This window comes from Etheostoma cragini, chromosome 4 (genome assembly GCF_013103735.1).
Source record: "Etheostoma cragini isolate CJK2018 chromosome 4, CSU_Ecrag_1.0, whole genome shotgun sequence".
NCBI classification, from domain to species: Eukaryota; Metazoa; Chordata; class Actinopteri; order Perciformes; family Percidae; genus Etheostoma; species Etheostoma cragini.
In genome coordinates this window covers 13,134,125-13,152,245 of record NC_048410.1, presented here as the reverse complement: position 1 = coordinate 13,152,245, position 18,121 = coordinate 13,134,125, and the positions used below count along the sequence as shown (strand labels likewise).

General features: G+C 41.2%; 1 protein-coding gene and 1 non-coding gene across 2 annotated transcripts in view; both read right to left on the bottom strand.

Moving 5' to 3' along the window:
• Positions 1-8,355: 8,355 nt before the first annotated feature.
• Positions 8,356-8,428, bottom strand: trnaf-gaa. The gene has a single exon. It is a non-coding gene; the product is annotated as a tRNA-Phe (tRNA).
• Positions 8,429-11,682: 3,254 nt separating this feature from the next.
• LOC117943829 (G-protein coupled receptor 22) overlaps positions 11,683-18,121 on the bottom strand; it is a 17,315-nt gene continuing 10,876 nt past the window's right edge. The window contains exon 2 of the mRNA XM_034870197.1: positions 11,683-15,516. Within this exon, the coding sequence (XP_034726088.1) occupies positions 13,705-15,396 (1,692 nt within the window). The 5' untranslated portion in view covers positions 15,397-15,516 and the 3' untranslated portion in view covers positions 11,683-13,704. The remainder of the gene's footprint in view (positions 15,517-18,121) is intronic.

Here is an 18,121-nt window from a genome sequence, read left to right as displayed (position 1 = left end):
TTTGGAAAATGGCTGCAATGAAACAAAGAGTGAAAAATTTAAAGGGGTCTGAATACTTTCCGTACCCACTGTATTTCCTATGGTTTGTAAAATAAACCAAATTGCTTTTTTCACCATCACGTAGACAGGATTTGGGTCACAACTACACAGTAAGATATGGCAAATCACATAGATACATGCTTTTCCAAGATGGAGTGTGGATTCAAATCTGTGAAGAAAATCTCAATTCTACAAAAAACAATGGGGTACACTTTCTTAAATGAGTCATTAATAACACAGGACAATGTAGGGGAGCTGTTGAATCAGTAATGAAGAACCTGATTGTCTGTAATCTGGGACAGGTGGGACTGGAACAGGTAGAGAGGCCTTATTCCTTTCTGACATCAAGGGATCAGACTGGTCTTTGTGTATTTGCCACCAGGCCTGTAATTAACAAAGAGAGCACAGTCTGCACTTGATGACAGCACTTTTGAAAGCAACAATGTCTTGTGTGTCCTTCTCTCACTTTTTCCTCACTCCAGTTGATAGGTTCCTCTGGGGCGCCAATCATCCTGTTTCCTACCCAAGTTAAATGGCCAAGTGACATCTTTAGGGCAGCACACTAAAGGCTACAGAAGTGCAATCTGAGGTTTGAAAAGAGGAAGTGTGCTTGGGAGGGGGCTGGGTAAATACAGGAAGTGGACCTCTTTTGAGTATCTGTACAGCGAAACAAAAGGCGCTCATCCTGTTCTCTCTCTGCAGTGCTGACAGACAAACTCAACATAACTGCCTAGTCTACAACATATAAGTCGTCTTGCCCATATATCACATGGCTGGACTGGACAAAGCTGCATATGACTTGACAAACAGGTGTCAAACAGGACTCATCAGGTGAAAAATGTTAGTCTTGCATTGCCAGAGCTATCTCCACAGTGCTCCACCACAGATACATTCCAGGATAAGAGAACATTTTTTTAAATTTTGTTTTTGTTGCAATCGTCACCAAAGACAACACCACATAAAATATTAAATTAACTGTTCACACAATGCATTAAAATGGGCTATTTAAATTAGCTGGATACATGGTTAAACAGGATTTAATCTTACCAGTGTACCGCCACTTGTCCACAGCAATCCCACAAAAACATCCCGGATAGATAGTAAATGCCATAAACCTATTTTTTGTAAATCTTTACAATCTTTCACTTCCTTTTATCCAGACTAGAAACAAGTGAACGCATAAGGCCTTTTGCACAGCAGGTGCAATTAATAACATTATTTAAAAACAGCCTGGATTGAATTTAGGTGTTCCAGTTGCAAGCGACAACTGCTTACTTCAACACTTACATAAATGGAGGTAAGCTGGAGCATCAATGCATCTACTGGAGAAAATGCATGGGAATGCTGAATGGTTTTTATTAAGTTAAATAACACCACTAATATAAAAACATGGAATAATTTAAAAAAAATTGATAGTTGTTCTAATTAATATAAATGTCTTGAATAATAGCCATAGAGTATGTAAGTCGTAGGTGTTGTAGTGGCACAGCAATGCCAAGTGAGTGACATCCGTTCGGCACATCGCAGTTCAGTGTGGCTGCCGCGTAGCACAAATCTTTTTTTCTCTCTGTCTGTTTTAAAATGAGTCATGCAGACAACAGCAATAACTTTCAATTGCTATATATCTGATGTAACATACTACATTTCATCTGGCATACATTAGTAGAGGTGTTGCAGTGGGAATCAAACCCAGGTCTCCTACACCAAAAGGGATGTTTTGTATCCACTGCACCATCACCACTGAATGGACAGCAGGTGTTCCTTCAGCCCTAATCAAGCCAGTCTGTGATCTCTGATTGATTACCACACCTGTGTAAAGATAAACATGGTCATGCAGTGAGACCAGCCAGTGTGGGAGCTGTTGAAGATGTCTTCAAGTAATCTTTGATAAATTCAAAACAGTACATGCTATCAATACAGTGAATTAACCATGAGAGACACACGCTCTTTGTGAACGTATCTATATAAAAGTTATGTGGATGAACAGAGAGACAGACACAGACAGAGTGGGACAGAGACAGAGAGACAGACAGAGAGACGTATAATAATATTTCTCTCTGGGTAAAATTCTTGTGTCATGCTATAAAGACAACTACAACATTACAGTCTGAGAAAGACAGAAAGACAGAAACAGGGTGAGACAGAGACAGAGACAGACAGAAGGAGACAGGCAGATTGAGACAGAGACACAGGAGGGAGACAAAAAAAGAAAGGGAGGGACGGGGACAGAGAAGGAGGGAGGGAGACAGACAGACAGACAGAAGTGGAATGCAAAGGATGTAGACTAATGTTCTTATTACTGCCTGTAGTATTCAATTTCAGTGTCTGTGAAAGTGTTGTCATGATTTCTAATGACCAGTGACCATGTTTGTAAAACCAGTTGGGAAGCATTTCATCTCTGTGATGACATCTCTTTTTCTCTGTAATCAGCAGCAAGTTATAGAGAAAGAACTAAGACAATTTTTTCAAAGCTCTCCACTAGTGAAATCCTAAAATGTACACTATACCTAAATAGCTTTTTCACAAAAACTGTAAAATATATCAAACTGAAAAGATAGATGTAGCTAGATGTAAATGAACATGTAGATAGCTGAATAATTTGTTTACACTCTCATTGGCTATAATGTTAAAATAAAATGTTTAAAAGCTTAATATTTGAAAAAGTATAGATAGCAGAAAAAAAGTTGAAGACGTCCCATCATCTGCTGAAAGAGCTGAAGATTTTAAAAGTTTAATGGTTTCAATACCTGAAAGTATGCGGAAGACCAAAAAATATACAAACTAAAAATGGAAACAGGATAACAATAGTTGAACACCATTCCCACAATTAATCGCACCTGTTCTCAACCTGCTGTGACATGTATACTGTGAGAAACGCTGTCTGTGACATTACCCCATTCACTGCTCCCTGTATAATAACCGCTCAGTTTACTCTGTAGTGTGAAGTGTGGGATTGTTAGTGGCAATAAGTAGTGTGCACACAATGGAATCTACTTTTTTGCAGTTTTTGTTGTAAATAAATGGTGGAGTATTTCAGACACACCCCCATTCTCCATGTTGTTCAGACATACAGTACACTGTGAAAATAAATCACAAAACCATGCATGCACGCACACATGCGTGCACACACACACACACACACACACACACACACACACACACACAGACACACACTCTCTCTCTCTCTCTCTCTCTTAAACCTCTGCCTGACCACAAAGATTCAAAATGATGTTAAACGGGTGAGGTGTATCTGAATCATGAATCCCACACCGTGTCATTTGTCATTAAACTCACAAATGATTTGTAAAACAACTTTACCACTAAATCCAAGTGATGCAGTTACCAAAGACCAGATCACATGACTTTATCCTTAATTGTCAATAAAAATCTAATAATTATGGGTTACAGTACCACAAAGCATTTTGTTTTCAAGTGCTGTGAGGTTGTTCATGGCTTTCGCAATCCCTGCTTCATACTATGGTCACAGTCTGTTACATAGTTACATCTGAGGAGTTATACTTTGACAAATAGCAGAAGGGTCTTGTATAGACAATCTAGTCCGTCAACTTTTTTGAATTCTTTTTCTGCTGAACGCCGGCATGTTAGTTAATTGTTAACACTGAACTGGATATGCCAGTCAACATTTAATCTGATTAGCACAAAGTACATTACACTTCTTTTTGCAGCATTCTCCTTCAGAATCAGAAACAGAATAGTTTATTGATCCCAGCAGGGAAATTATTTAGTTGCAGTTGCTCACAGTCACATTCAAGGTAAAATAAGAGTAAGAATAGCGCAAGTCAATAAGTGTATTAAGTAAATAAAGGAAAAGAATTTACAATAAGACGTAAATTAAAACGTTAACTGAAGGAAGTGAGTTTAGGTTAAAAAGATTGTTTCAATGGGTTGTACACATTCTATTGTAGTGCAGTGTACAGTACGAACATAAATAAGTGCACTGTATATGTAATATAGGTTGCAGCGGTGAATAAATAAATAACACCTTTGCTCATGTTGCTGATACATATTGCAATAATTATTGTACATAATTGTCCAAGATTATTGAGATGTAATGTGGAGATGCGTGCTGTAGGACCAGTTTTTACTCTAAGCGTGTGGCACTCAGAGGGAGGAGTTACATAGTTTATAGGAACAACCTCCTCCGGCGCTCTGTGGTGCATTGTAGGTGTCTGAGTCTTTTGCTGAAGGTGCTCCCTAGTCTGACCAGCGGAGTGGGTGGGAGGCTGGGAAGAGTTGTCCAGGATGGAGTGTATTTTGGACAGCATCCTCCTCACTGACACTGTCTTTAAGGAGTCCCACTCCACCACAACGACATCACTGCCCTTTTGTATTAGTTTGTTGTATCATTGTTTATGTGTACTCCCAGGCATTTGTAGTCCTTCACTATTTCCACACTGACACCTTGGATGGAGACAGGGGCCACTGGTGCCTTCCTCCTTCTCAAGTCCACATACCAGCTCTTTTGTTTTTGTCCCATTGATCGCAAATAATTGTCCTTGCACCATGTGACAAAGTTCCCCACTCAGCCTCCTCACCATCACTGATACATCCCACTACCGCAGAGTCATCAGAAAACTTGTTGGCAGGACTCTGACTGGTTTGACATATTTTCTGATACACAACAACTGTGTTGCATTAGGAATTAGACATACACAAACACAAAGAAACAAAAATCCTGTTTATGAAGGTTGCCTAGTAGTGTAAGTTCAAACACAGCCTGTTAGGCCTGCTGTGGCTGCTGCTTCTGCTAATTAGATCTCTGTCTCTGCCCCCCCCCCCCGCCACTCTGTCTGTCCTTAATTGCAGGAGTGAAGCCTGGTGTGCGGGAGTCAGGGTTCCAGCGTCAGCTCATCTACACTAATCACCTCTCCTTTAAATACCCGGTCAACCTACCACTCTTCGTCAGATCATGGTCAAGACGATCAAGTTAGGCTCGCTGTTGATGCGACCTGTCTGGAGCCAGCTTTTGTATTTTTGGCTTACCCTGTTTGTTCTCTTTCTGCCACAGTTCTGTGAACCTGACTCCTGCTGCCACTTCACTTCTGCCATCCACCGTTCCTGCTCTCTCTACACTGGAGCTCCGGGCTTTTGGACACGGCCACCTGCACATTACGGGACCACTCCCGCTCTGTACCTTAGATCTGAAATCCGTTGAGTTTGGACTTTGCCTTTGCCCTGTTGCATTCCTGTACACATGCAATAAACTTGTTGAACTTTCATTTGGCTCTGCGTTGTTGTCTGCACTTGGGTTCAACTTTAGTTTCACATGTAACACAGCCTCCAGAAGGATTCAAATACAGAAAGAGAAAATGTGGTGAATCGACAGAGAGATAACATGTACTGTGTACAAAGGCCAAAATACGGTAGTTGAAGAGCAGGCTGTGAGGTTGTCCTTGAATAGCATTTCTACTGAAACTAACGTTTAGTTTGTGAGTTGTGTCATGGTGTAAAAATACCTGTCTTGTTCAAGGAAGTAAGGAGAGCGGGAGAGAGTAAAGGGTTAAATAGAGAGTTACTCTACAATGGAATGCATAATATAAAATATGGAAATGATAGCAAGTTATATAATACAGTTTGGCCTTGGTCAGTGTGCATCTGTTTTGTCCACACACACACACACACACACACACCCTTAAAATGCACATTGATCTATATTTAGTCATTATCTGTAAAAGCACATCAATATCTACCTGCAGAGATATTTTTTTTTTGCTCATTTGTTCATGCCCTGAGTTATTAATGTATTCTCGTGGTGCTGAATGTCCTTGTGCATGTTTATGAGCTACAAGCTTAAACTACAGTCTCCTTATTTCAATGGTCAGTATCTGACATGGGTTGTTTTTGAGCACCCCCTCTGAACAGTCTGTACTCAGTGTCAATATAATGTCAGATTGGATACACTTACATAATACTGCAGGAGCACACAGGTCCTTTATTCCTTTCTTCCTCTCTTTCAAGCACATGCAAATGCACAGGCCATGCACATACACGTCTAGGCCTCACAGACACACACAAAAACACACACACACACACACACACACACACACACAAACACACACACACACACACTGTCCAAACCATAACCAAACCTCAAACACGTATTGCTAGTTAACTATTTATTCAGAAGTAGTGAGTGGTGGTGAATTCCCAGCATTTACCATTTTAGTTAGTCACACTATGACATCATCCTCTTTGAGTGTCTATAAAACTGTCGGGATGACGTTGCCTTTAAACCAACAAGACAATGGGATAACTAAGCAATGGGCTGCGTCAGCTTGGGCATGTCACCACAGAGTAAAAAGATAAAATACAAACCAGAGCGTCCAGTTTGAAGTCTTATTAAACTCTGACACAGCACAGGATTTTCTAGTCTTCAGAGTCGGGATTGTACAGCCGGGGAAAGTTATCAAAAAAGAAACAACTGTTCACAAGGTAAATGGTAAATTAGCACCATGCCGCCACACACAACAACATACATCATACAGGATACTTCTACCTGTTGCAACTGGAACAACTTGATTGACCGAAGGAGAGATGGGGTTGAGGATGAGATTTCTGTGACAACAACCCCCCATTCTCTAATTGCATGGGTCTCAATCAGTTAAATGAGGAACACTATGGATCTAAAAACAATGCATTAAGAAATGGACACCTGAGTAATGTTACACATCTTTCTCAGGTTTTATTTGAGTAAGATTCCTGATGCCTGATTTTCAATTTTAATCATATTATGTTCAAAATGTGTTTTAAATTCAACGGATACCAGATCCGGAAACTAAACTTAAACTATATTTCTTTAGCACATTTGTGCTTATGTTACTACTCCACTACAAGAACAGAAAGGCTTTGTCCTTGTACAGGTATCGATTTGTCAACAAGGATATCCTGGAACAGCTAAAAGGACCGAAATGAACAGCAGACTGTACTTGTTTTTAAACTTCAATGAAGCCCTCCAGTTTTATGAACAACACTGCCGCCTGGTGTAAATTGTGTGAACTGTTTTTGGCCTCTCGTGAACTGTTTTCTTTTGCTATAGTTGTTAGGGACATCTGTTGCAATGTTGGTGCCTATATATTGTTTGTGTTGAACTTCTTTTGTTCTTTTAACACTTTATCTTTTGTAAAGCACTTTATAACTTAAGTTTTGAAAGGTACTATAGAAATAAAACTGTATTCACTTTGTCTACTTACATCCCTTTGTACAATCTATGGTACATCTACTGTATGTTCTGTAAATGACTGTATTCTAGCTGTTTGGCTGTAATTGTCAGGCCAACTGTAATACACTGCCCACAAGTAACAGTAAGCAGTAAATTGGACAGAGGAAAGTAACAAGGTAAATTGAATATTTAAGTAGGTCAGCACGTGCTTTTTAGACATTTATAGCATATTACAATGTTAAAGCAACACATTAAATCCAGACCCAATACCATTTTGAAACCCTCAAGGGGTGTCTTAGTCAAATCAAAAGAGAAAATGCAGATAACACATTCTTAAAAGAAAATATACAGATATCGATGCTCTTAGTGCCAAACTGAGAAAAAGTGCAGCTTCCTAAGGTGGTACAGTCATTTGCCTAATGTGGGACACTGTAAAGTCTATTTTAAAGGCCTAAACCATGGTGCACCGCCATTGATGAATGATCGCAAAACTTCCTCAATAAGTAATTCTGTATTGTGTGCTTAGAGTGACCATTACATTTTACCCTGCTCTTGAGTCACTTTTCCAGTACAACCACAACTCAGTGATTACAACCTCTCGTATCTGTCGCTGCAGTGTGCTCTCTCGCATCACACAGCGGCGAGTCTGCGCTCTCGAGTTTTGCAACACTTCTTGTGATACATTTGGTGCAAAACTAATTTGTACCTGAGGACTTAGTAGTCTGTAGAGCTCTGAGCCAACAGGACGTTAGCTAGCTAGCTTTGGGGAAGAGCCAAAACCGCTGGAGCATAGGTGTCCCACATTAGGCAGTGTCCCACATTAAGGCAATCCATCCATTTTAAACCTAAATTACGTTTGAGATGGAAATGCTGTAGCCTACTTTTCTTCCACTATTTCTGTTATAGTTTTATTTGCTTTGTTTCTTCACAGATTAAAATATTGCATTTAAAACCTGTAAAATGTGATGCAATAAAAAAAACATAATATCACCTAATGTAAATCCAAAAACAACTTTGTGAAACTTTTTTTTAAAAGTTATATAACTTCCGCTGACGTTTTCCTATCAGTTGTGTATTAGCAATGGTGTTTGAAAATGGCGTCCCGTCAAGTTATAAAAAATAAATCTCACATTGGCTGCCGAAACCCGGGATCGAACCAGGGACCTTTAGATCTTCAGTCTAACGCTCTCCCAACTGAGCTATTTCGGCACACATTCAAACCAAGCGTCAATAAATTCATATAGAAATATTTCAGAGCTAGTTGTCTCTAGACGTTTCTATTACTTTGAACGTCTGTTTTCTCCATAGACTGGTTTTCTACCAAGAGCTAATACCAACCTAGCTAGCCGTACCCAGAGTGATAGAGAAAGACTATATGGCTCTGGCAGGACAGGACAGGAAAGGACCTATCTAGCTAGCTAACACTAACGTTAGCTACACAGATCCTCTTGAACTGAGTGTTGACACCGTTCTCTCAATACATCCATGGTGGAAACCGCCAAAGGTTTATTTTTCAACAGGACCCTGGCTTTCGAAAAAAAGCGATCCCACGCAAAGTTAAAGAAACATATTTGCAACGAAGCAGCAACGACAGTGGAGAATACCAGAGGAGAAATACAACCGCCTATGTAGCCGTGTTCAGCTAGCTCTAGCTAAGTTTGGACACAAGATGGCGTCATTTGGTCACCATATAACGCTGGTTGTGTTAAAATGGCTTGCCATACTGGTGGGCATATTATTCCGTGGACCTCTGAAAATAACTATAACCTAACCTGCAATAGTCACTGATTGCTTGGCCTCTTGCATTGCTGCTTGCAGCTTTCTCTTGATCCATTTACGCCGAAATAACAGAACGCCCCCATAGCACCCACAGAGCAAAACACTAACATTTAGCCTACACCGGACAGAGAAATGATAAGTGGTTTTAATTAGGGCTACATTGCAGAATCTGATTTTATTTTAAATCACAAGTACAATATGTTGCATAAATATTCATTACACTATCCAGCATTATTAGAGTTGAAAGCTCCTTGAACAGGTATTTGTCAATGTAATTACATTGTGCTAATTATGCCTCTCTTCACTTTAAGTTATTTGACTGCTGGAATTGTAGCCTACTTTGCGTCATATTGGCCTAGGCCTAGTCTACCAAAAGGGCCTCATGAATTAGTGTTGTGAGCTGCATCTACCAAGAGCTTGGGCGTGCATCTACCATGGATTTGTGTAATGTTAAATGCATGGCAGTCTTAGCTCTGGAGCTGCCAATTGTGGGTCTTATACATCCATGGGAGTAGAACACCTGTTGTCTGATACTGCCCTCTTTGCAGGAACCACTGACTGTTAAAGTGTGTAGGCTATATCTTATAAAGTAATGTTAAAACATGGATTTAAATAGCAGAGGTGTTTTAATGGTGGTAACGTTAGAGATAGGTTAGAAGGGCAAGTTAAAACAAGTTTTAATGGCAGAGTTAGATGTTCTTGACCTGTAGGATATCCGATTGTGCTCGTTGAGGGAAGTGAAGAAGAGTTTTCTAGTCTAGGCTATACCCAGTGGTCAGAAACCCACACTGTAAAATATCAAGGTATTCATTTCTATATATGCATGTTTAACAGCGGTAGCCCAATGGAAGCCATGCTAGAGCCGTGAAGCCCTGTTTTTAGCGAGTGCCACATAGCTTTTATTTCCTCCAACCTTTATTGTGCGGTTGATTCTTTGGTTGATTGCATATTAGGGCCAGGGGTTAGGCTTAAAGTGGACCAGAACAATTCTTCTATTCTGCGTTCTGGAACCTTCAGTTAAGAAGTAAATTAATCAAGCCTTATTGGCAGTTTCATGCATCAGTATTTTCCGTTCGTTAAAAGAGCCATTCCTGTGTTTTTTTACAGGAATGTTTACTCATTGTCAGCGGCACACCGCCGTGAGTCCATGACAAGGCAAGTGTCTGTGGTGAGTTCTCATGTTTGTAAAAACTATGTCTGTAATTGTCATTACTGACCTCAGGCTCAGTATGCTTCTGGTTGAGTGTTTTGCCATAAATCACAAATGAAAGGGGAGACTATTAATACTTACTTGTTGGCTATTCAGTGTGTTTTTTAGACGACACACAAATTTGACATTTTCACTGTACGTAAGGCAAAATTGCAAGACTCTTCTGGGCCATCAGTACTAGAAAACAGTATAGCTTGCTAATCTTATCATCCTGCACTATGCTTTTCTCATTTTTCTAATGGGGCTCTGCATTGATGCAGTGCTGTCCCTTTATTAGTCATATGTCCCGATGCCAGCTTTTATGCCTCCCTTCTCTTCTCTTCTTCCCCCCTAATCTCCCCTCAATACATCTCTCTCTTTCTCTCTCCCTCTCTCTCTCTCTCTCTCTCTCTCTCTCTCTCTCTCTCTCTCTCTCTCTCTCTCTCTCTTTCTCTCATTTTTGTTCCACTGTCATCCCCCAAGGTGACTTTCCTTCCTTCACAGACACTGCAGCTGTTCCTTGCTTTGTTCTGGAAGGCCTGAGCGGGGATAAGAGATGACAGAGATGCAGGCCGGCGGAATAAAGAAAAGGAGAACCAAGGGATAAAATGAGGGTGTGAAAGCGTAGGGGACTGATGATGAGATTATCAAGCGGAATGTAGGAATCTAAGGTGTTGTTGACTGCACAATTCAGTAAGGCATCAAACACACAAACACACACATGCAGAGATTTAAAAAAAAAAAAAAAAGTAAGTGTTGACACACAAGTGTTGACAGATGCTTACCTACTGACAAGTCTCATCTTCATTAGTCAGTCATCAGTGAGGGTTTACTACACTCAGCCTTAAATACTGCATGTATCTGGGACAGAGTTTCTAAATTTAGGAATCAGAGAGCCAAGAGATGTAGAAAGGGAAGGGCAGCTGGAAAAAGGAGTGATAGATTTGGAAGAGGGATGGTGGGTTTCCACAATTACACTGAGCAGGATGAATTTAGGCAGTTCCTTTAAGAAGGTAGAAATAAATCTGTAATGGAAGCCCATTGTCAAACTGTCAATTTATGTAAAAGGGTTCTTACTTATAATGTAAGCATGACGAAATGGTCATATTTCAGTCTTCCATTTACAGATTGGATTCATGTGAATTCTTAAACAGTCAAATGATCAGAGACGTCATATACAAAAAGGGGATTCCGTTTTTTGTGTTATTTAGTCTAAATTTTGGGAAAAAAACATTTCTTCAAAGTCCACATCATTTCTTCCTCTGTATTACCTGAATTACTTATTTTACTTCTCCATTCTGTTAAGTGTCTAAAAGCTCATTAAAAAAGAAGACACCCACATTTTTCTTTCTTTCTAGTATTTTAGCACAGATAATGCATCCACACAGATATAGTATAAAATGCCATTTCCAGTGTGATTCAATTTCCTGACAAGTCAAATAGACAACAATATTGTTGTCCAACTAAATCTTGTATGAACTGAGACTGAGATGGATCAATTCTTAGATAGATCATCTTTTTAATACAGATTTGGCTCTGTTCTATACAATAACACATATTATAAATATTGTACAACACTATGTATTTATCTATACACATTGTCATAAATGTACAGTACAGTGTACACACATACAGTATTAACACAAATACACTCATATGTTTCTTCTCTTTACAGTTACTTTCCAACTCACTCAGAGTCACAATGGCTGATTTTCTGTCCGGCAGATGATTGTGATCCAAAGAAAAACAAATTTGAATAAAACCCCCAAAAGACACTTCAATATTTACATCCCTGAAAAATGTACAAGAATACACAAGTAATTGTCTTCTGTCTGGCTCACAAATAGTGTAAAAGGGGTGAGGATGAAGGAGATAGTCCAAATCCCAAAGACGCTCTCCAAGAGCCCATATAAAGTTTAAAGTGTACTCTATCTACTTATTGACATACATTTTACCTACTGTAACACTCATAATACAACAGTTGATTTAGGGCTGGTTTATTGTTTTATATCCAGCATGTTGGGAACTGAGACATGAAGCCCTGAGGAGAAAGAGCGACGCAGATATTGTCTAACGTGTCCAGGACTCAGTCCAAAAACTGACAGAGGCCTTTCTGCCTCTGCAGTCATTCAAAGTGCTGTCCAAAAGCAGTGACACTGCCCTCCAGAGCAACAAACAGCTAACATGAGCAGATGTCCCATGTCAGAAGTTTTTTTTGCCACATGTTGGGATTTCTCAGGTAGAAGATGCTAGTTTACCTGCAGTGACTGTAGACAGTTTTACTTAAGTTTCCACAAAATGTTGCCCTTTGACTTCCACTGTAAAACTGAAGTGATACAATTTCAGTAGTATTACAGTGGCCTGTGTAGTTACAATTGCTCCAAGTACTCTGCTTTTATATTATGCCCAGTGGCCTCTTGCTGTTATTTAGAATATTGAATCCCCTTTCTTCTCTGTTTCCCCAGTAATGTAAACCATAAACAGAAAACCATCTATTCTTTGTTCACATTCTCTTTGTTTACATCCTAGGGGTCATTGCTTTTCCCATAAATTATTGCACATAATCACATACACACTTGTCATTTATTCATTTGCACAACCGCACACGCAAACACATATGCATACATGCACACATGCACACATACAAACACAATCACACATCCTCGCATAGGTCATCATGACTGATACTCTTAAAATTTATTTTAAAAAATAAAGTCATGCCTTTTAGCTTAATTTGAAAATGATAATAGAATCAGTTTTTTGCAGTTTTCTGATAGTTTCACATGAGCTTGTAAACTTTAAATCTGAATGCTTGTATTTATTTGCCATTACAGTAATTTGCTATACTATATACAGTATGTGCAAACACTTTTACTCTGATACATTGTCTGTAAACATACAGCAGGACATTCAGCACCACAAGAATACATTAATAACTCAATTAAGGCATGACCAAATGAGAGAAAGAAAGATAAATTATTAATCAATATTTTTACTCACTGAGAATATCTGTGCAGGTAGATATTGGTGTGCTTTCACAGATAATGACTAAATATAGATATGTGTGTGTGTGTGTGTGTGTGTGTGTGCATATTTACATGCACATGCAAGTTGAAACTGCACACAGGAACAGTAATGTATAGATTTTCTGTTGTCTAACCCTTATCCTACAAGTGGGATGCCCAGTATTCCCAGTATCCATGGGATGTTGTCATAATGCTTGGCCAGTGTTGTCATGGAGACTCAGCGGCCACCTTGTCAGTCAGAAACTGGACTAATGAGGGCCTGTGTAAGGAGAGCCGGAAGCAGGCTCTAATCAGAGTTCAGGAGTCACCTGCCTCCACATTTGCATCAATCCAGTGGTCATGTGATTTGTCCTGACCTTTGTAGACTTACTGGTATTCTCACACCTGTGCACATACATACACATGATCCACCTCTAGCAAGTTGGTAAGATACATAAAATTCTTCAAATTCACAACCATACACTCTGAAATGCAAACACACCAGACCAGCCTCATTCCCTCACTGCCTCTGTAAGGCATCGATCAGTGCCATCACTGGCCTCCACCCGTGGCTTGCGACTCTTCCTCTGGCCTCCTTCCACCCAAGAGTTGTGAATAACTGTCCCCCCACTGGGAGCCGGGTCCACCTGCAGAAGGGTAACTACCCTTTTTTTGACACGTGTTTTGAGGGCACGGCGCAGCTTCTGCCTGGTGAAAGCGTAGAGCAGAGGATGAAAAATAGTGGTTCCATAAGCCATTGCCAAGAAGCAGAGGCGCAGCCGCACCAGGGCGTCGCTGGGACCCATACACAGGATCAAAACATTGACCGCAGACAGAGGGGCCCAGCAGCCCAGGAAAGTGGATATGATGAGTAGGGACATTTTTAGGACCCGACGTTGACGTTCTCGACGGTCTCTGTGCCTGCGCACTGCCCGCCTCAAGGCAATGATGGCAGAAACCGAGGCCTGTACACCCATGGTAGAGGCAGGCAGTGGTGAGGTGGCGTGGGTCTGGGTTGAGGCCGAAGCCGGGGTTGGAGAAGCAGGGGTGGCTGGTGTGGTGGCTATGGGGGTGGTGGCAGCAGTGCTTACAGTAGTGACTGTTGCTCCACTGTCAGACATCACCTGGGACATGGAGGGGATTGGTGGGGGCGAAGTTGGTGTAGGGGAGGGGGAGGGGATGAGAGGAGGATGATTGAGGTTCTGGTTCTGGTTCTGGTTGGAGGACACTACCTCTGTGGGCAGGCTCAGGTCCTTCGTCCTCTTCCTCCTGCAGCGTATCCTGCAAGTGGAGTCCTTTGCCCGTTTACCCCTCATCATGTGGGAGCCTATGCGAATGTTGAGGGCCTGCAGGATCCTGGAGTAGGTGAACAACATAACGGCCACAGCGATGAAGAAGCATGGCACTTGGAGTAACAAGTGGTAATACATAGCCAGGCCTGTGTAATACCCCTGCCCCCCAACGCACAACAGTGTCCTGTTCTGCCATACTGGAGTCAGGTGGTGTGAATGCGAGGAAGGAGGAGTTGATGGTAAAGGGGAAGGAGAGATGGAGGAAAAAATAGGGGTCTTTCCAGTGGTGAGCTCAGAGATATTGTTTTGCACGTCAAGCTCCTCATCCTCACTTTCCTCAACCCTTGAAGAGAAGAAATCCCCCTCAAGGAAGGGCAGGAAAAAGACAGCCAAAGACACAGCCCACACTGCGGCCAGGAGCAGTGCTGCACGCCTGGGGTTCAGTAGACGACTGGCCGGACGCACTGAGATGTCGTATCGGTCCAAACTGATCACCAGAACATTGACTGCTGTGGCCACACTGGTGAATGTGACACAAGCTTCATGAAAGCAGCACAGCGTGGCCAAGCTGCCAACTCCACTTTCATTAGCTGGTAGCAGGATCACAGCCACAGTTAGTGGCAGACACAGCAGACAGACCAGTATGTCCAGCACATGGAGGTTGACTGTGACCAGGTTGCTGACTGAATCCACCAGGTTGGACTGAGCACAGTAGAGCACAAGTACGGTCAGGTTGCTGCTGAAGCCCAAAACCAGCTCCAACATCAGTACAGTGGTCAAAGATACCTGGAAGCCCAGGGGGTAGGGTGTGCTCCAGCCCTCCTCAACCCCCACCTCGCCCCCTACATCCAATAGGCCTACCCCCTGACCATCGCTGGTCTCCAGGAGGTCACGATAGCCTTCGGTCTCCATTGACGCCACAGCACTCCCTCACACATAGCAACAGCGGCAACCACGCCAGACCATCCTCTGTCTTTCTTCTGGCTCAAATGAGACAGTGATGTGGATGATGGCCAGATCTGTTCCTTGATTCTGTGAAATCAAAATAGACATAGAAAGGAGAAGAGGAGTAGCAAGACAGACAGAGGGCAGAGAAAGATTGAGTTGTTATCAGTCAGCTTGTCTAATATTTACTAAAAAATAACGCTGTAAAGAAAGTACAAGTCAAACTTGTCAGATATCACAAGTCAAAAGAAGCTGTGAGTCGACGCAACAAGGTAAAAGTGATCTTATCGGGCGATTAGAGTCATGGGGTGCAGTTCAACCTGCTGTTGATGACCAATTATATCTCAGACAGTTAGACAACAACATGATTTTCATAGACAACAGTAACAGTTCAGACAGGAATTGGAGCAGTAAGTCTATTGGGGGAAATTTGCAAGTATGAGTGCTTTAAGCAGGACCTCAGCGGAGGATCCCTGAACAGTCTACATATTTTCACAAACCAATGGGGATTTATTTTCCGACGGTGCTTACAATTCATATACTGTGCTAGATTCTGTTACAAAGATGTAACCATGCTTCTCATGAGTGGGTGGATGTTTGATTCATTATTATGCAACATACATGACATGGGTCAAAAACAACGCTTGCAGAATAAGGTATGTGGAAACCAACTACACCTGTACTGTTAAGATGGCAGTGACTACATTTTGTCTAAAGTAAGATATACCCGGACCTGTTCCTCCATCGACAACCCACCTTGTGAAGATTAATTAATGCCTGTACCAATCCAATAAATGCTAATAAAAAATAAAAAAACTTTTGTTAATTCTGTTTTTTTCCACAAGAAGTCAGCCTCTACCTCCAAAAGAAGAGGAGGCAGGGGCATCGGTGGGCTGGTAGAGAGACCATGCAGTGCATGTCAACATAGCAGTTCCCCAACTGAGGGTGGCAGCAGTTAATAGAAGGGAATAATGGGGAGACGTAATAAAGACGAATGGATCAATGATCCATAGACAGTGACACATAAACAGTGCTATCAGAGAAAGACCAGCTCCCCTGGCATCTTCTCTCCACACCCCCTCGGTCTCATCTGCTCTCCTACATCCCTCACATCCCTTCCTACACTGTTTCCATTTCATTTACTGGCTGAGACAGAATACTTTGCATGTAGATCATGTTTTTCATGGCTGACTGGATGCTCTCCTGTGCTTAGGAAGGAATCATATAAAGTGTTGGTTGATTAGATACAAGATACTGTTGATATACCGTAAGAATAAATGTTAATACCGCGACTGAACAAGGAGCTATTGTGTCTCCTGACACTGACTTTCCTGTCAACCTTACCTCTGCCCCACGTTTTGTTCTCACCTTCTCGTTTGCCCTTTTTCCTTTGTTTTTTTTATTTCCCAGTTCCTACCATTTGTCATGTGAAATGGACCTGCAGGCAGAACAGGACTCTGTGTGGAACAGTGGTCAATCTTAATCCACAAATGGGTTTCATGGGGTTTGCGGTGTTGCTGAAACATTGATTTAAAGTATCATCGATCTGCCAAATTAACAAGCCTGGGGCAAAAGAAGAACCACACTCCTTGTCTCCACCTCTCACGGGGACCTGAGGTCTCATTTTAAGCACTGAACAAAATAGTTGTAAGCGAATTTCTTTTATTCTCTTTGTCTCTATTAATTCCTTAACCTAACCATTCCACCTGCAGTTAAATAAGTGTTTTATTAATTTACTTGAACCCAAGTCACAGTATGAGACACCTTTGTATGACCAAAGCTTATGTGTTTTAAATGTTGGATGTAACGTTAGTATTTGCAACACTTCCCCTGCCCCAAAACAGTCCAAAAAAGTATTCAACTGACAATGGAAATTTGGCCTGGATAGTGAAATTACAGCATAATCACAGACATTGCCCTACGAGGAAAAAAACATACACAAGGTATTTAGATGCACCTTCTGATTGAGACTGTTCACACTGAGTGTCTTCCGCTTAAAGTTCAGTGTGCTCTGACCTTATAAGGCCATCAACGTCAATTGTCTTTACAGTCTTTGTTAAATATGGTGGACACCAAGGTAATAAAGAGCAAACAAAGGAACCTCTTATGTTTGACAGTCAATCACTTATACCAATCAAATAGGCAACATACATGTCAATAAAGCATTGACAAAGCAGTGTATTCTATCTCTTGCAAATGCGTTTGTGGCATGTGTTTGAAGCACTACAACAAATTAATGTCAGGAGAAGAACTCAATTGTCTGTTAGCATATAAGTTAAACCTGATAATTAACTTAGTAAATGTAAGTGTACCATGATTGACAAAGAATGGGATGATATAAAACAATAAAAATCAACTGTTTTCTGAATTGTATTATATTCACAGATAATATTAAACCAAAACGGAAGAATTTGTTCTTTTTGACAAGAGTAAAAATGGTATTCTGCAGTAACTGATCTGATCAGACTCATCAAACATCAGCCCGGCATCCGTTTCTCTCAACAGTCCTGCCAATAAATACAAGGGGATGATTGTGTTCAGGTGAAATGAATAGGCTGAATCAATTTCAACAAGAGGCATTACCAGAGGTAATAAAAAAAAGGTAAAAAAAGAGGCCTACCAGCCTCGACTGGGGGTGGACGACGCTGTCATCTATCTGCTGCAGCGAGCTCATTTGCACCTGGATGGTGGT